The sequence below is a fragment of the Cibotium barometz genome, chromosome 24, assembly GCF_041138505.1.
Source record: "Cibotium barometz isolate CiBa-2024 chromosome 24, ASM4113850v1, whole genome shotgun sequence".
NCBI lineage: Eukaryota > Viridiplantae > Streptophyta > Polypodiopsida > Cyatheales > Cibotiaceae > Cibotium > Cibotium barometz.
Genome location: NC_141069.1, coordinates 16,959,631 through 16,975,291, shown reverse-complemented (window position 1 = coordinate 16,975,291; position 15,661 = coordinate 16,959,631). Strand labels below are relative to the sequence as shown.

The 15,661-nt window shown below is 39.1% G+C and overlaps 1 protein-coding gene across 1 annotated transcript; it reads right to left on the bottom strand.

The window, feature by feature from the left end:
* Positions 1-574: 574 nt before the first annotated feature.
* LOC147624951 (major pollen allergen Bet v 1-D/H-like) lies at positions 575-1,513 on the bottom strand. The gene is made up of 2 exons (XM_086818895.1): positions 1,238-1,513; positions 575-1,110 (listed from the first exon to the last, which is right to left on the bottom strand). Exons 1-2 carry the CDS (start codon positions 1,419-1,421, stop codon positions 773-775), a joined length of 522 nt encoding a protein of 173 aa, XP_086675021.1. The 5' UTR covers positions 1,422-1,513; the 3' UTR covers positions 575-772.
* Between the last annotated feature and the right edge of the window lie 14,148 nt (positions 1,514-15,661).

Below are 15,661 nucleotides of genomic sequence, written 5' to 3'. Positions count from 1 at the left end.
CTTACAAGGCCCTATAAATGACCTCGAAAATGTCCTAATGTTTATAGTGATAGGACTTATTGAAAGAGATTTTCTCATAAAGCCATGATTTTTTAAACAATGGCCGATGGTGAAGATCAATGGAGAATCAATGATCAAATGTCATTGTCGACGGTCTACACCATTTAGACAGAATCTAATATGTGGAGAAATGCATGGAGGTTTGTGTGTAGTGTATGGAGATGATTCATACATGTAGGACCCCAAAACATCACTCCAAGAGCTGAGCCGAAAAATAGAAAAAGAAAAAGTTTCGTCTATCTAATGTTGTGCATGACTCTACGTCCCCGAAAATCTACGCAATGCAACATTATCCTCCCAATGTTGTGGGTAGAGCTATAGCCCTCTGATCAAGTGGGGAAGAGTGACATGCGAGCGAGCGTAGTGTAGCTAATGCAATGCATTGTTAATGTAAACACCCCATATTGCCACGTAGGATGGTAATTAAAGCAAGGAGCATACATACAAAGGCAACACTCTCGCCGAGCATGTACATATCCAAGCTTTGAAAAAAAAACACACACACACACACATATGTATATAAACCTCTTTATTACTAATAAAAAGTTTCCCCCTCGATGAAGAAATACAAAAACGGCAGCGCCCAAAAAACCAAGATGGTAGTCCCTCCCGTTCGCTCAATCGTTTGCTCAAGAGCAGCCGACCTCATGAGAAGCCTTCGTATTTAAACAACCATTTGCCTAGGTAGAGAGAGGGGGGCCAGCTCCAAGATTCACTCCGTGTATAAGTCGCCGTGGGCGAGCAGGTATGCTTCCACTCCAGTGAAGCTGAGGGGCACCACCTCCTTAAGCGCCGCAGGGACGTGGGGCTGGTGCTTCTCGGACAGGGCCTCATATTCGAAGGACCAGTGCACCACGCATGTGCCGGGGTGCGCCCCTTCCTTCACCTTCACGGTGTACTTGTAGTGCTTCACCAGGACGCCCAGGAAGCCCCCTTCCACCACCTCCACCTTCAGCTTGAGGGCCTGGTGGTCCACCTCCTCCAGCCTCTCCTTGATGTGCAGCACCACGTGCTCCGGGTGCTTCTCTCGCGCAATGTGCTCAGCGTGGCCTGCGAGGAGCCATGAAAACTGTCATCAGTATTATCTAATTTACAATGATTCAATTCATTATGCAGCTAGCGCGAAGCTGCTTATTTAAATAAATCAATTCATTCATCGACCAGCCTGCATGCATACTCTTGTGGAAGTGGATGGTTCTCAGCGAGCCCGGCTGGAAGCCGCTGCCCGCGTACTCCACGCCCGCGATCACCTGCGGCAGAGCCTTGGGCAGGCAGTTATGGGCGTCCTCGAAGGCCCCGCGCCACAGCCTCTTGGCCGACACCTTGCACTCCACCTTGTCGCTGAACACCTCGATCGCCATTGCCGGGAGAGTTAACTAACTGCTGTGCAGGAATATTGCTAATAATTATTAACAATTATTAGCTCAAATTAAACAAGAAAGAGAGAGAGATAGAGAGTTACACGGGGATCCAGCCCACCTGCTTTTATACTGCAAGAGTTGCAACTCCATTCCATTTGTGATATCCACAAAAGTCCTCGTGGACCCCATTCCTTTCCGCCACGGCACCCATGAGCGTCCAATTACAAGAAGAAAAACCCGCAGGGCACGCCACTTCGATTTAAGACTTTCAGCAGCGCCTGCACAATGCTATCGGGATTCGGGATCGATACGATTACTTTTTCTTTTTCTTTTTTTTTGGGGGGGGGGGTCTTTGTGGTCGATACGATTACTACTTTTATTATTCAGGCGTACTCTAGGTACCAAGTTCTAGAAGACCATGGAATCACCTACTCTTCTTCTCTCCCATTCCTTTTGCCTTTCAAATCCCAAAAGTTGAACGCTGACCCTCCCCCTGCCATAGCTACCCTTGTACTCGACCGATATATATTATAATTCCTTCAAATACAAAAAGAAGAGTTTTCCAAGGAAGTCAAAAACCCCAGCTGAATGCATGCTTCCATCAGAGCCTCAGTAATACATCCTTTGGATGACTGATCCTCAAAAACATCCCCCTTCCTTGACCATACTTTGACCACAGGTCTTGCACGTGTTGGATTTTCAATGAAGGCTACATAAGTATATTTGATTTGTTTCACTTTCCTATACCATCTTCTGGTCCTTGGGGACCTAAACGTGACTGGTCTCTGCACCTTGGCTTCTGCACAGAGATGACCTGAATACACATCAACAAGGATAGGCTCAGCCTAGTATGCTTGAAGGGATCCTCTTCCAAGTAGTGTCAAGACATGGCAGCGTGCAAAACATGAATAATCTGTAGCATCCCTTCTTTATTCAGTTTATTGACTAAAAGTATAAACCAACACATATGTACACATTTATACATCAAACCGGTAGTATCCAACCTTGTATCTCCTGTTTTCTAAAATAAGACACAATTTTTGGTATTCCATATTTCCCACAAACAATAGAATCTAATTATGTTAAAAATATCATCCACAATCTCCTCATTGTTTTTCCATCTCGCTAATACCTAGTCCCCCCAGTGAGCCTGCACACCAATACAGTTATAATACCAATCTACTAACTTTGGTCCAAGTGCTTCTGATAGTAGGGCAATCCTAAAAGGCATGTTTTTCATCTTCCAAAGCTGTTTTGCATCTAGGGCAACACCCATTAGTGAAGTTCCTTTACACCAGTTTACTCCCCAGAGGAAGGGCACCCATACAAACCCTCAAAGAAAGATTTGATCTTTAGTAGAAATTTCCAGTTTCTAGATCATTTTCCATCTTTTCCTCCAAGTGTTGGGCCCCAAACTTGTTCTCCAAATCCTATTACAATACATCACATTCTCCTCAGTCCTTCTTAAATCCCTATACAAGTCTTTAGTAGTCCCTTTATCCAATTTAGCCCCATTATACCATACCCAGTCGTTTAGCCAACAGGACTCATCAAAAGCAGTAGAATACCAACTTTTTTGGACCTCATCCAGCACTACTCTAACCAAACGTCCCTCCCTGGAATTTAGATCAAACTCCTCAACTATTTGACCAAGGTCCTTCCATCCCAGTAAGGCCCTATCCCAGTAGGAGCCCAGTAGTCAGACAAACTCTTGAGACCTTTGTTGTTCAAGCTTTTAGCTGTTTTAGGATCCTCCAGAGCTAGGGGAGGGCTAAACTTATGTGACCACCAAACACCCAAGCCTTGTAAAGAATTCCCTGTGACTCTAGCACAGCCATCCCAGAGCATTAACTCCAATATCTCTTTTCAGTTGGTACACAGCCTTTTGGCCAGAGAAGAGCTTGTAACCTTCAGAGGAGCATAAGAGAATATCTTATCTTTCCAGTCGTCCAGATCATGCCATTAACCTTCATAATATACCCCAGCATTTTCAACTAATTCTCTCAACATTTTTGTCCACACTTTCTCCTAATGCAGACAGTTAGGGAGCAACAGTGCCATCCTTGCCTTAGTGTGAGAGGGCAAATGTAGAATGCCAAACCCGCCCTCCTCTTTGGGAACAGACAATCTGTCCCAAGCCACCAGGCTAAAGTCTTCTTATTAGAATTACCATTTCTCCATAAGAATTGTCTTATGGGTTTAATTATCCTCTGCAATGTCCTTTGCCAAAGTCTAGCACAAAGCACAAAAACATAATGTAAGAAATTTAGTACTGCATTGCATAAGGTCGCTCTATCATGGAAAGAAACTCTGATTCCTTCCCATTTCTTCAATTTCAAATTAAACCTATCCAAGGCCTAGTCTGTAAGTTGTTTGTTGGTCACATCTACACCAAAAGGGACCCCTAAATGTCTGACTATTTGACCTCTTTTAATAACTTCACAGCCCCATCTCTCTAGATCAAAATCATTGTCCTCAGACAAACTTATAAATTTAGATTTGTGTATATTGCATTTAGAACTTGATGCATCAGCAAAGTCCTGAATGATGCTTAATGCAAGTCTCATATTATCATTTTCAACTTGTTAGAAAAGGAGAGAGTCATTAGCAAAGCATTGAATTACCAAACTGTTCCCCATTGCTTAGCTTCAACCCAGTAACATTCCCTTCAACAGTGGCATCTCCAATGCTATGATCAGGGGATGGGAAGCAATGGCAAAGAGCACGGGGGCAAGAGGGCAACCTTGTTTGACTGATCTGTTTATATCAAATCCCCCAACAATTATGCCATTCAAAAGAATTTTAGAATCAGCTCCAAATGTAAGGGTATAGATGCAAGTTTCCATCCTCATGCCAAAGCCAAGTTTTTCCATAACCCTAGCTACAAAGGCCCAATGTATTCTGTTGTCATAGGCTTTCTCTAAGTCCAGCTACATAAGGATGCATTTCTGATTAGTCCTCTGAGCCAAATCTCTGCCCAACATTGTAGCATATATGTTATCATATATAGATCTGTCTTTTATAAATCCATATTGTCTTTTAGAGACAATCCTCTGCAACACAGGGGTAATCCTCATAGCAATTACCTTAGCCAAGATCTTATAGATGATAGTGACGAGTGATGGGTCTCTAATGATTAATCCTTTCACAGGTTGCTTGCTTAGGAATGAGCATTATCAGCCCCTCCTTAAGATCTTTATCCAAGTTCCCTATTCTAAAAGCATCTCTACATACTCTCCCAACCAAATCCTTTAGAGAAGGCCTGAGAACTATGAAAAATTCTACAGATAACCCATCCCATCCAGGTGACTTTTCCTTTCCCAATTTGTTTAAGGTGTCCCAGCATTCATCCACTTCAATATCTCTTTCTAGCCATCTAGCTTTGTCAGTGTCTATGCTATTACTTATTAATTCAAGCAACTTACTCTCAGCTTTAAAGCTTTTGGTAGACCAGTCCTCTTTCATGCTAGGAGTAGCTCTTAAAAAGTTCACCCACTTTTCAGCAATCAATTCTATACCCTCCATCTCTTGGCCATTCTCATCCAGAATTCTCCCCATCACCTCCTTGGTGATGGGGAGTCTATACCCTCCATCTCTTAGCCATTCTCATCCAGAATTCTCCCCATCACCTCCTTAGTGCCCTTCCCTTCAAGTAACTTAAAAAGATACCTACAAAGATTCCTCTTATTGCTAAACAGTTACCATTTCTGCCTATTGTCTCCTTGCCTTGAACAATTCTCATCCTCTCCCTTTAGCTCTTCCTGACATTTCATATACGAAAAAATCTCATTTTCTGACAGCTTTCCAATCTGTCTTTTTTTATGAAGGTGGTTTAGAAGTTCACTCCACCTACCTCTTTGTTGTCTCTTTTTCTCAGCCCCCTCAATTTACCAACCCCTCTAATTATCCCTTACATTTCATTAGAAAAAAGTCTCCATGATATGTACATGGGTAGAAATGGAGTACGCTACGAGTCACCAAAAATCCTGAACAAGTGGATGCTTTGGGTGTACTTCAACCTAGCGCACAAGCAAAGCAGAAGAAGGAGCTTCCATCGGACCCAAATGTGCCAGGAACATCGCGCAGACCTGGTACGCCCATTTCTTTACTTGAAGAATTGTTTTTTGACAGGAATTGGGAGGATAGAGAAAGAATGGGAAAAGAAAAAGAGACCAAGAAAAACCCATGGGACATAGTAAAAGAAATTCCAGTAGTTAAAATCTATCAGGATGACCCAATTAAAGAGGTGTATAGGGATGTGGTAGAAACCTACTATGCAACCACTAAGCACTCGAGCTTAGAGCTTCCAGTCACGCATACAATAACTCTAGAGCATCTAGAAGGTTTCACTAAGCGTGTTCATGATAGATGGGGGAACGACTTTAGAACCCTTGAATGGCTAGAGGTTAGGGAAATGACATGGAAAGGAAGGCCTCTTTTTACTGAGGTATCTACCTTAGACACGGCACGTCCAGATGAATCTGCCTTTCGAGGAGAAACACTAGCACCACCATGGGCTAGAACCCCAAGTGTGGCTCGACCAACACCTTCCATACGAACAACTGCTAAAGGACCAGTCTTTCCAACGATTGATCCTACGAGGAGACCCGGGGCTATTAGAGAATCTAGGGGAGAAGAAAGACCACGAGCAAGTGGATATGTACCTCCAAGAGAACCCCATAGACCAAGTGAACTGACATTTGAAGAGCCTAGATTTAGAGGCCGAGACTCATATAGGAGACATGATGATGAATATTCTAGAAAAGTGAGACCATCTGCACTGCAAAAGCTTGTCAAGAAGTATGACGGATCCGGTGACCCATATGACCATATAGCAGCTTTTAAGCAAGCTATACATGCAGAGCAAGTCACGGATATGCATACACAAATCGAAGGATTTGGCTTGACGCTAGAGAGTAAGTCTTTATCATGGTTTCAGACTTTAGAGCCTGAGGCAAAGCGATCTTTCGATGGGCTGGAAAAGAGCTTTATAGCTGCGTTTTCAAAAATGGAAATTAAGCACAATGCGGTAGCTCAAATTTATGCCTTTAAGCAAAAAGATCAAGAATCGGTGCGAGATTGCATAAATAGGCTAAAGCAGTACATCAATCGATGCCCTGATGATGGGAAGCCAAGCCAAGGAAGATTAATTTCTATCTTCCTGGAAGGCTTACGAAACAAGACGCTTCACGCTCACTTGTACACAAAGAAGCATGTCATCTTCAATGATTGTTGCATGGATGCCATGGATTACGATGACAACTTTGACATGACTGGCATGGGAAACCAAGATAGTCATCCGGACGATAAACGTAGCTCTGGGAAGGGCTCTGACTCTAGTGTGTCACTAGTTAATCCAGATCAGATTGCCGAGATAGTATTGAAAAAGATGGGGCAATACTACAGACCTTCCTACCGACCCCAACCATCATACATGCATACTGTACCTACAGGCCCCTATGTCTGTGGAGGATGTGGAGGTAGCCATAAAACCGAGCAGTGCCCAACCTTCTCACCATTGGTTGGCAATCAACCAACAAAGAAGTGCTGCCAGCTTTGTAAATGGAATTACACACATGTGACTTCGGACTGCAATCACATTGCAAGGATACAAAGGGAACAAGCAGCCAACTCTGCACCTAGACAGCAAGTTGTGAACCATGAGAGAACCTTAGTTGCTCAAGAGCAAGCACGGCCGGTGCTAGGAGCTCAACCTCCTCCACCTGGCACAGCTTCCTTTAGATATGTGGAATATGAGAATCCTGAATTAGGAATGGTGATGGTTAGCTCTCAACCATGCTACATCGAAATGGAGCATCCTCTTGTCGAACCCTACTTTGAGAACCCAACCGGACCAAGCCTAGTTCATGACTTTAATGGAGACCCAAGCTCTTTGATGCTTATAGGATCTCATCCAACCAAGACTCAAGGTTATCCAGGACCATGTCCTACAAAGAGACTATACCCCACGCAACAAACAGGACCATGCTATGAATGTGGTGGACCACATTGGGCGAGAGAATGTCCAAACAAGAAACGACCCCTCTTAGCTAACATAGGCACAACATCTATGTTTCCACCTATAGAGAGGTTTTGCCGAGGGTGTAGCATTGACCATCTACCAAAGGATTGCTTGTTGAAGCCTACGGATCCGGCAGCACAAAAAGCTAAGGCACCCCTCAACTATGTTGAAGTGATTCCATCACCCACGACATCTGAGGATTGCTTGTTGAAGCCTGCGGATCCGGCAGCACAAAAAGCTAAAGCACCCCTCAACTATGTTGAAGTGATTCCATCACCCACGACATCTGAGGAGGAGAACGAACTAGTGTCGCTAAGAGTAGTGACTAGAGCCCAAGCGCAAAAGAATGTCAAAGAGGTTGTTGAGAAACCCTTTGAGATTAAGGTTCTATCCAAAGATGGAAAAGAGAGAAAGAAATCAACTCGACGTAAACCACGCAGCAAGGGGAGTAAGAAGTCGAAGGAGCAGAAGAGCTCTGATGGAGGAAACTCTATCCCAAAAGAGCTAGAAGGAGATGATTTACCTCATACCAATGCAGACGAGTCAAAACCATTGACTACCGCAGATTTTGGAGATGAAATTCCTGAAATAGAGGAAGCAGTAGCAAGGGAGATGTGGGAAGCGGCAAAAACAAGTTGAGGATCTAGCATCTTTTGACATGTCACCACCGTTATCTATAGTAGAATTATCGAATCAAAGGGTTCAAGAATTAGATGCTTTATCTCTACCAGATGATGCTCAGACTGTTGTCTCAACTCGGAGCAACAAGCTCACATGCAAGACACTGCCCTCATATTTAGGACTGTACGAGGCACATAGCCAAATCATGCGAGTACCATCAATGACACGACAACCTCATCAAGAACGAGACATAGGGAGTTTGCAAGCTTTAATGTCGGCACCACTTACGTGTACCATTCCACTCGCAGAGTTCTTAAAGCTTAGGCCAAGATTGTGGAGAGAAGTGGCTACACAATTAACTGAGCAAGGTTTGTGGAACCAGAACATCTAGGTTGAGTTGTTGAAGGCAAAGGCTTCTAAGCTAATGCTTAAGCAAACAATTCCGGTTCCTGTGAACAAAGTTGGCAAGCATTGTGAGGACGATGAAGGAAATACTACGCTTCCTGTGGAGATCAACAAGATTGAATCTATAGCTATTCTAGATAGCGGAGCAGGGGTGAGTATAGCAAGAAAAACTATATGGAAAATGTGGGGAAAACCTGCAATTAGAAGTACAAGGATGAGTTTGCAATTGGCAGACGAAAATCTAGAGAGTTCCATAGGATTGCTTGAGAACGTTAGAGTCGAGTCATGTGGCATTGAGTACGGACATGCCTTTGCTATTGTAGACTTTGGCAAGAACACAAATTATTCTTATGCTCATTCCCAAATGCAACTCTGACTGTGAATAATCTTGATTTTGAGTGAGATTTACAGTCATTAACCAAGGGTTAAATGCAAAATGATGATTTTCACAAATTTATCAGCATAGTTTTACCAAAAATTACATTAAATCAAGGGTAACCAATTTGTACGAGGAATGGTTGGAGTATTAAACCAACTCCGAATTGCAATATGAAGTTATAGGGATCTGTATCAGATACCTAATGGTTAATTTGAACCATCAATTGCACCAAAATATAGTGATTAGCACTGATTAATCCACTGATTAGCAAATTAATCCACTATTTTGTGTGCAGAAAACAGAGTATGTGGGGAGTCCAGATCTGGTGCCTTAGACTTCAAATGAGCTTAAATGCTTCCAAGGCCATCAATAGCAATGAGTCTAGTAGAGGATTAAGCCAAGAAACACAAGATTTGACCAAATATTGAAAGCTTAATCTTTGTTTTACCAAAGTCACCTCTGCAGATTTCATGAAGAGCTTGGATCTCACTGTAGACTTGATGAAATTGAATTCTGACTTCACCAGATTGTAGAGCATGCTTGAAAACCCTTGAAGCTATGAGGAATTAGACCAACTTGATTTGGAGCAGCTGCAATGTCAAATTTTCTTAGAAAAAACACGCCTGCAAATCGGGCTGCTGTCGGCGTTCTGCACTGATTTGCTTCAATTCCTTTGAGGTGAGTGTAGCCCCTTGAGTCTAGTTTGAGTACCTAAAAGGGCTTGGGCTAATTTGATGTGTGCAAGGAGAGGGAGCTCCTCAACTGGCTGGGGGTACAGAGATGAGTTGAAAAATAACTAAAAATTTAATTAATTCTTAATTATCTACTAATCCTAATTAATTATATAATGGGCTCATAAACCTAATGGATTCTAGGCATGGCTCTGATACCATGTTGAAATTAGAGCAATGTGATGAGCTATGGTGGATCAAATACTAGAATCAACATCATTAATAAATTGATTAGCAAATAATTAAGATGTAATTTAAGACATAATTAGTTAGTAATTAGCAAATAACTTAATGTAGGAATGGATAATCAAAAACTAGAAAATTCTCATTAGGCCAATGCCTCAATTTATAGAGTTTACATATCCAAGCATCTAATCCCACTAATTTCTCCTTGATTCACTCCACCTCTCCGAGAATATCTCTGCTTGATTCTCTCCACCTCTTCACTTTTCCCAAGATATCTCCCAGAATATCTCCACACTTCCTGAATCTTCTCATGCTACCCTTTATTCTCTCCCATTAGATTCTTCTCACCTTTTCACAGGTTCTTTCACATTTACACATCCTCTTTTACAGCCTCTAACCAAGGGCTTGTTCCCGCACACACCCTATTCACTTGTATTTTCAACAAAAGCCCATAAGATAGACTTAGGCTTTGGCCAAAACAATGTGCTTAGATGGGTTTAATTTTTGGATTGTACGAGCCAAATCTTTACACTATTGTATCAAGCAATCAAATGCCTCTAAACTTACTATCATTTGATTATCTCTTTTGTCAATATTTGCCATTCGATTGCAACGAAGATGTGTTTGTTTTTTATTGAAGATATTACCTTGTCAAGGTGTAAGGGTATGAATATTATAATTTAATTTGGATAGACTCAATTATCTCAACAGTGAAAATCTTTTATACATCATATTCAATAAATTTGATGAAACTTAGCATTGACAATATACTCGCTCTTTTATTTTTTTGGTTGAACTTCTGAGATATTGGAGCATTTGTCTATGAAGATTAAAGACCATCCATATCATGGATGAATTCATGTTGTTGTTGGCACATAATATATTTTTTTAAAATTTTGAATGTCCATTAACCATACATTTTGTTTTCAACAGGATATGTTGAAGCATATAGCTTTGATTTCAAGTGTACAGAAAACTTACTATTGAGGTGGCACCAATCATTGGTGACTCATGTACCTAGAAGCAAAAGAGTTCCACCACCCCCAGATACAATAAGGAAACAACTAAGAGTATTGATACTTGAACTCAATAGTGTTTTACTTAAGACCATTGAGATGCAACATGGTGATGTATGTCCAGACTGGGCCAAACATATGCATCTTGTGGAAGAGAATACAAGTGTTTGGCATTTGATTCGCAAAGATGCATTCACTTTCCTTGATTTTTGTATGCAATGGTTTGAGGTATGGATCTGGAGTACTAATAGACTACAAAGGACTCAACGCATTCTTGAGTTGTGCTTTCCTCGACACCATCAAAAGTTTAAGGTCGTAGCAGGGCAGGCAGCATGTCAAAAGACGAATCTTCTAATTGGATATCGATTTGTATACCATAAAAACTTGGATGTAGCATGGAGAATTTTTCATGACCTGGATGGAAATAACACGCTAATTTTTTATGATACCCTCGACAATGTAATGTGGAATATGCCCGGAACCTACTTGATTTTTCCAAAGATGTGGAATCAAAATATAGAGGAGCTTCAAAGTTTTTTAGAGACAACAATCAGCGCATGGTTACTTGGTTGGATTTATGCAAAGAACAAACGGGAGTATACTTGCAACACTTTAGTAAATGAAGCAGCTTATGATAGAGAAACTTTGTATGTATTGGAGCAATACATGAGAAAACGCTATGTTTGAGATACAATTTGTACTCAATTATTATCTTGACAAAGTGTCTATTATCTACGAAGGGTTTTTGTCTTCGGATGAATTGTAAACTTGAATGTAACAATCTCATTGAAATTTGATTGCTTCTGGTGTTTCTAAACACCACACTCTTTGGAGATCCCTCAATTCTAAGGTTCCTTTTCCAAGTGTTCTTTGGCATTATTATCCCATGTTTTTACTTCAATGTCCCTCAAATTTGAGCATATATATCATGATTTATAATCTTGATATAGTGTCTAAGATGGGTTTTTATCTGTGGATTAATCGTAAACTTAGCACATTGTTACTGTCATTGAGATTTACTTTTCGTTTTGTTGCTTCTAACACCACACCCTTTAGGATCTCTCATTCCTAAGGTTCCTTTTTAAGTGATATTTAGAATTATTTTGGCAAATTAAATAAAGCCCATGTTTTTACTTCAATGTCTCAAAGTGGAGATAGTATTTAACATTATCTTCTTCATATGAAAGGTGTATAATCTCAATTAAATTTAGTGTCATGTTTCCCTTGTCCTTCCAATATTGTTACATTGACGTATGTATCTATACAACTACAAACAAATATGCCAAATAGTTGTGTCAAGATATAATCTAATGGCACAAAGAGTGCACCAACAAATAGATGTTAGCTCAAACTACACAAAAATACCAAGTTTCCAACCAATCCTATAAGAAATGGGACTCAAATAATTCCCAAAATTCCTAAATTTGTCTTTGTGTGAGTGCCCTCTAGATTACTACACCAGCCCCATCATGCTTCCCCTTCCCATGAACTACTGAAACCAAGATTAATCCACTCCATCTCTAGACTATAAGTTTGTAATATCTTGCAAACAAAGTAAAAAGTTCTCTTTACTTTAAATTTTGATATCTAGCATGGCTAAACCACACCCGATGTCACTTCAATTTAGTCCCTTGATCTTATATAGCGACCTATCATGTTGGAGAAAGCATTCTTGGAAAAATAGCATATCTTGTACCTTACCTTGTGATACATAGAAATGGATAGTCTTATTCACATCACCTAATGCCAGCTAGTAATATGAAATGTGAACCAATATAGTGATTTGGTTTGAGTACTAGTATATTGATTATATCTCATTTTGCACTTTAAACAAATACTTTTCCATGAAGTCAATGACCAAGACCATCGTATCACTTGGAAACCTTGATAGACATTCCCTAAATTATTGAGCGTGTCAACTATAGAAGAAGTTCTGATTGATAAAGCTATTGAATTGTGCTTTGAACAAGGAAAGTAGATCCATCCATGCATGCCAACTTTTACACTATAAGATCCTTCCTTTTCTTGTTATTCCCCTCCTTATCAACTTTGCCAGTCTCGATGTCCTCAAAAACGTTGACAAAGACCTTTAAATACTTTTCTCATTCTCTTGTAGACATAACACCATCCTTTAAACACCACACTAGCCACACTTTCCCATCAAACATTTATGTGCATGAAACATAGATGTAATGTGCTTGGGACAATATGGATTCCCAAGTTTTTATGACACTCTTATATGCATATTCAACCAAGTAACCCTAATAAGTATATGTGCATGCTAGCCCATGGAACCCAAAGAATTGTTGTCACATTTAATTGACTGCATCCTTGAGAAACATCATATGCACATGTGCAACATAGCAACAAGTGTACTGAAATCTCAACTTGCACACAAAATATAGCTTTAGGCCCCAAAAACATTATACAACGATCTCTAACTCTAGATAGCACTCTTGGAATGTTGTATTAACTTACCAAAACAATAGGAAGCATGATGAAGGAAAATTTGTATAAAGCTTCGAAGTAGTTAAAATCATTGTGGCCAATGAAGCACTGTAATATACTGCTTTAAATCAGTTAAAGTACTAACAACCAATGAAGCATTGTTAAAATAAATGACAACCAATCAAGCACTTAGAAGCTATAGAGTGCCTTAAATTAATTAAAAGCACAATGAAGCACTTACAAGAAATATACTGCTTTAAAGTAGTTAAAATCATTAAGAACTAATTAATACTGCTTTACAATAATTCAAAGCACTCATAACAAGTGAATATTTCTTTAAAGTGTTAAAAGCATTTATAACTATAATGAATACTACTTTAAAGTAACCAATGGACTCCATTGATAACTAACCAGTGAATATTGCTTTAAAGGAGATAAAAGCATTGATAACTAATAAATATTGCTTTAAAGTAGTTAAAAGCACTTACACCAAATACTACTTTAAAGTAGTGACAACTAGTGAAACAGCGTAAAGCACTTAAAAGTAATATACTGCTTCCTTTAAACTAGCTGAAAGTTCTAATAACTAGTGAATATTAATATAATAAAAGCATTAACTAGTAAATATAAATACTACTTTAAAGTAGTTAAAAGCATTGATAACCAATAAGTACTACTTATAAGTAGTTAAAACACTGACCAATGAAACACTATAAAGCACTTAAAATTAATATACTTCATATACTAATGAAAACACTGACAGCAACCAATGAAACATTGTCAATCACTTAAAAGTAATACACTACTATAAAGAAGTTTAAAGTTCACACAACTAATGAAGCAATTGAAAGCGCTTTAAATCTGTGTGAACTCCTTTAAAAAGTAGTGAACCACTATAAAGCACACAAAAGCACTTAAACATTATGATGTGCAAACTGCTTTCAAGCTGCTTTAAAAAACATTCAAATAGCAAGGAAACACATTTGTAGTACTTTGAAGCACTAGGAAAAGTGAAGCACTATAAAATAAAACACAAAAAAGCAGAGAGACTTGAACATCTTTCTTGTTTGGAGAGACTCGTGTCTCTGACGCCTAAAAGGAAAACACAAGGCCCCTAACCTCATGTGTGATTTTGCTAGTACATGGTTGTCTTTGACATGTGGATAAGGGAAATATTCCATCCTTTTCAAAAAGGATAGATGGGATTTTGCTGAATAAAAGTTTCTTTGATAAGAATCCCTAATACCTTTTGCATCCTTAGCAACATTGATATCTTCTCTTTTATTACCAACTAGCATCATGATAACTAATCTCTTCAAGAAGAGCTCATTCGATGGACCATTAAATCTTCACTTGTGTTAAAGTGTTGCAAATGTTTTGTTTGATGCATGTGAAAGAGTGTGTGCATTTATGTGTGGTGCATGCATAAGATTGTGTATGTGTGTGTGTGGCATATCTTTATAAAATCTATGTAAACTATTATAAAATCCCAATTCTTAATATTCTTCATTTGTCCTTCAAGACAACGTACAAAATTCTTTCCTATGAAAAGAAATGTAAGCAAATTATTTGAGAGTAGAGAGAAGGGCAAGACCACCCGCTATAAACATTGGCAGCGGCGGCAGACAACATAGCTAATATTTCCTGAAAACAAGAAAAATTTGGCATATTTCAAAGATTCCATAAAAAGGTTCACTTTTTACCTCTTTTTAAAAAGAGGTCTACGCATGCGTATAACATTGCCAAAAAGACTTGGTTTTGCTTACTTTTTGAGATTATAATTGAAAATCTAATAATAAGTTTTCAAAAAACATGCCAAAATAGAGACAATGTTTATTATTGCCATCTTCAATCCAAAAAGAAATTGATACAACTATAAAAAGAAGCTATTTTCTAAACATATAGCTTATGGAATTGTTATGGTTCCTCATAATCATTGCTATGTATACCAACACCATCACTAGTTGATGTGCCTTTCCCTGAGAAGGTAGATGAGACATCCTCTTCATTTTTTCTTCTATGTGTACACTTGAAGCTTAGACTCCTTGGGTCATCTGCCATGTTAACATGATTGAGGATGTGCTATAGAGTGCAACTATAAAAAGCTATCTATTTATATAAATATATTACAAAAGTGTTATCTTGATATAGTTATTATATTTATTACAAAATCCTATTTTTGCTCTTGGTGAGAGTAGCATTAAAATCCATTTTGAAGCTCTTGAGTATCATAATTTCTTAATTGATAATATTATGTATAGATTAATTTTAAAATATCATGAATAATCTATTTCAAAGTTATCTAATTTTAAAAAATAATTGCCCAATAATTTTTAAAGAAGATGTGTCCTTAATGTGACAAAAAGGGGTTAAGATGGTAATTTTAGTTATTAAATGAGTTTAGAAAGCATGAAAAACTCACTTTAAGAAAC

Excerpts from the sequence above, each read along its gene's own strand:
- LOC147624951 (XM_086818895.1), bottom strand. The coding sequence starts at position 1,421 with ATGGCGATCGAGGTGTTCAGCGACAAGGTGGAGTGCAAGGTGTCGGCC. Across the intron at positions 1,111-1,237 it reads AACCATCCACTTCCACAAGA|GCCACGCTGAGCACATTGCG; the intron begins GTATGCATGCAG and ends GGCTCCTCGCAG.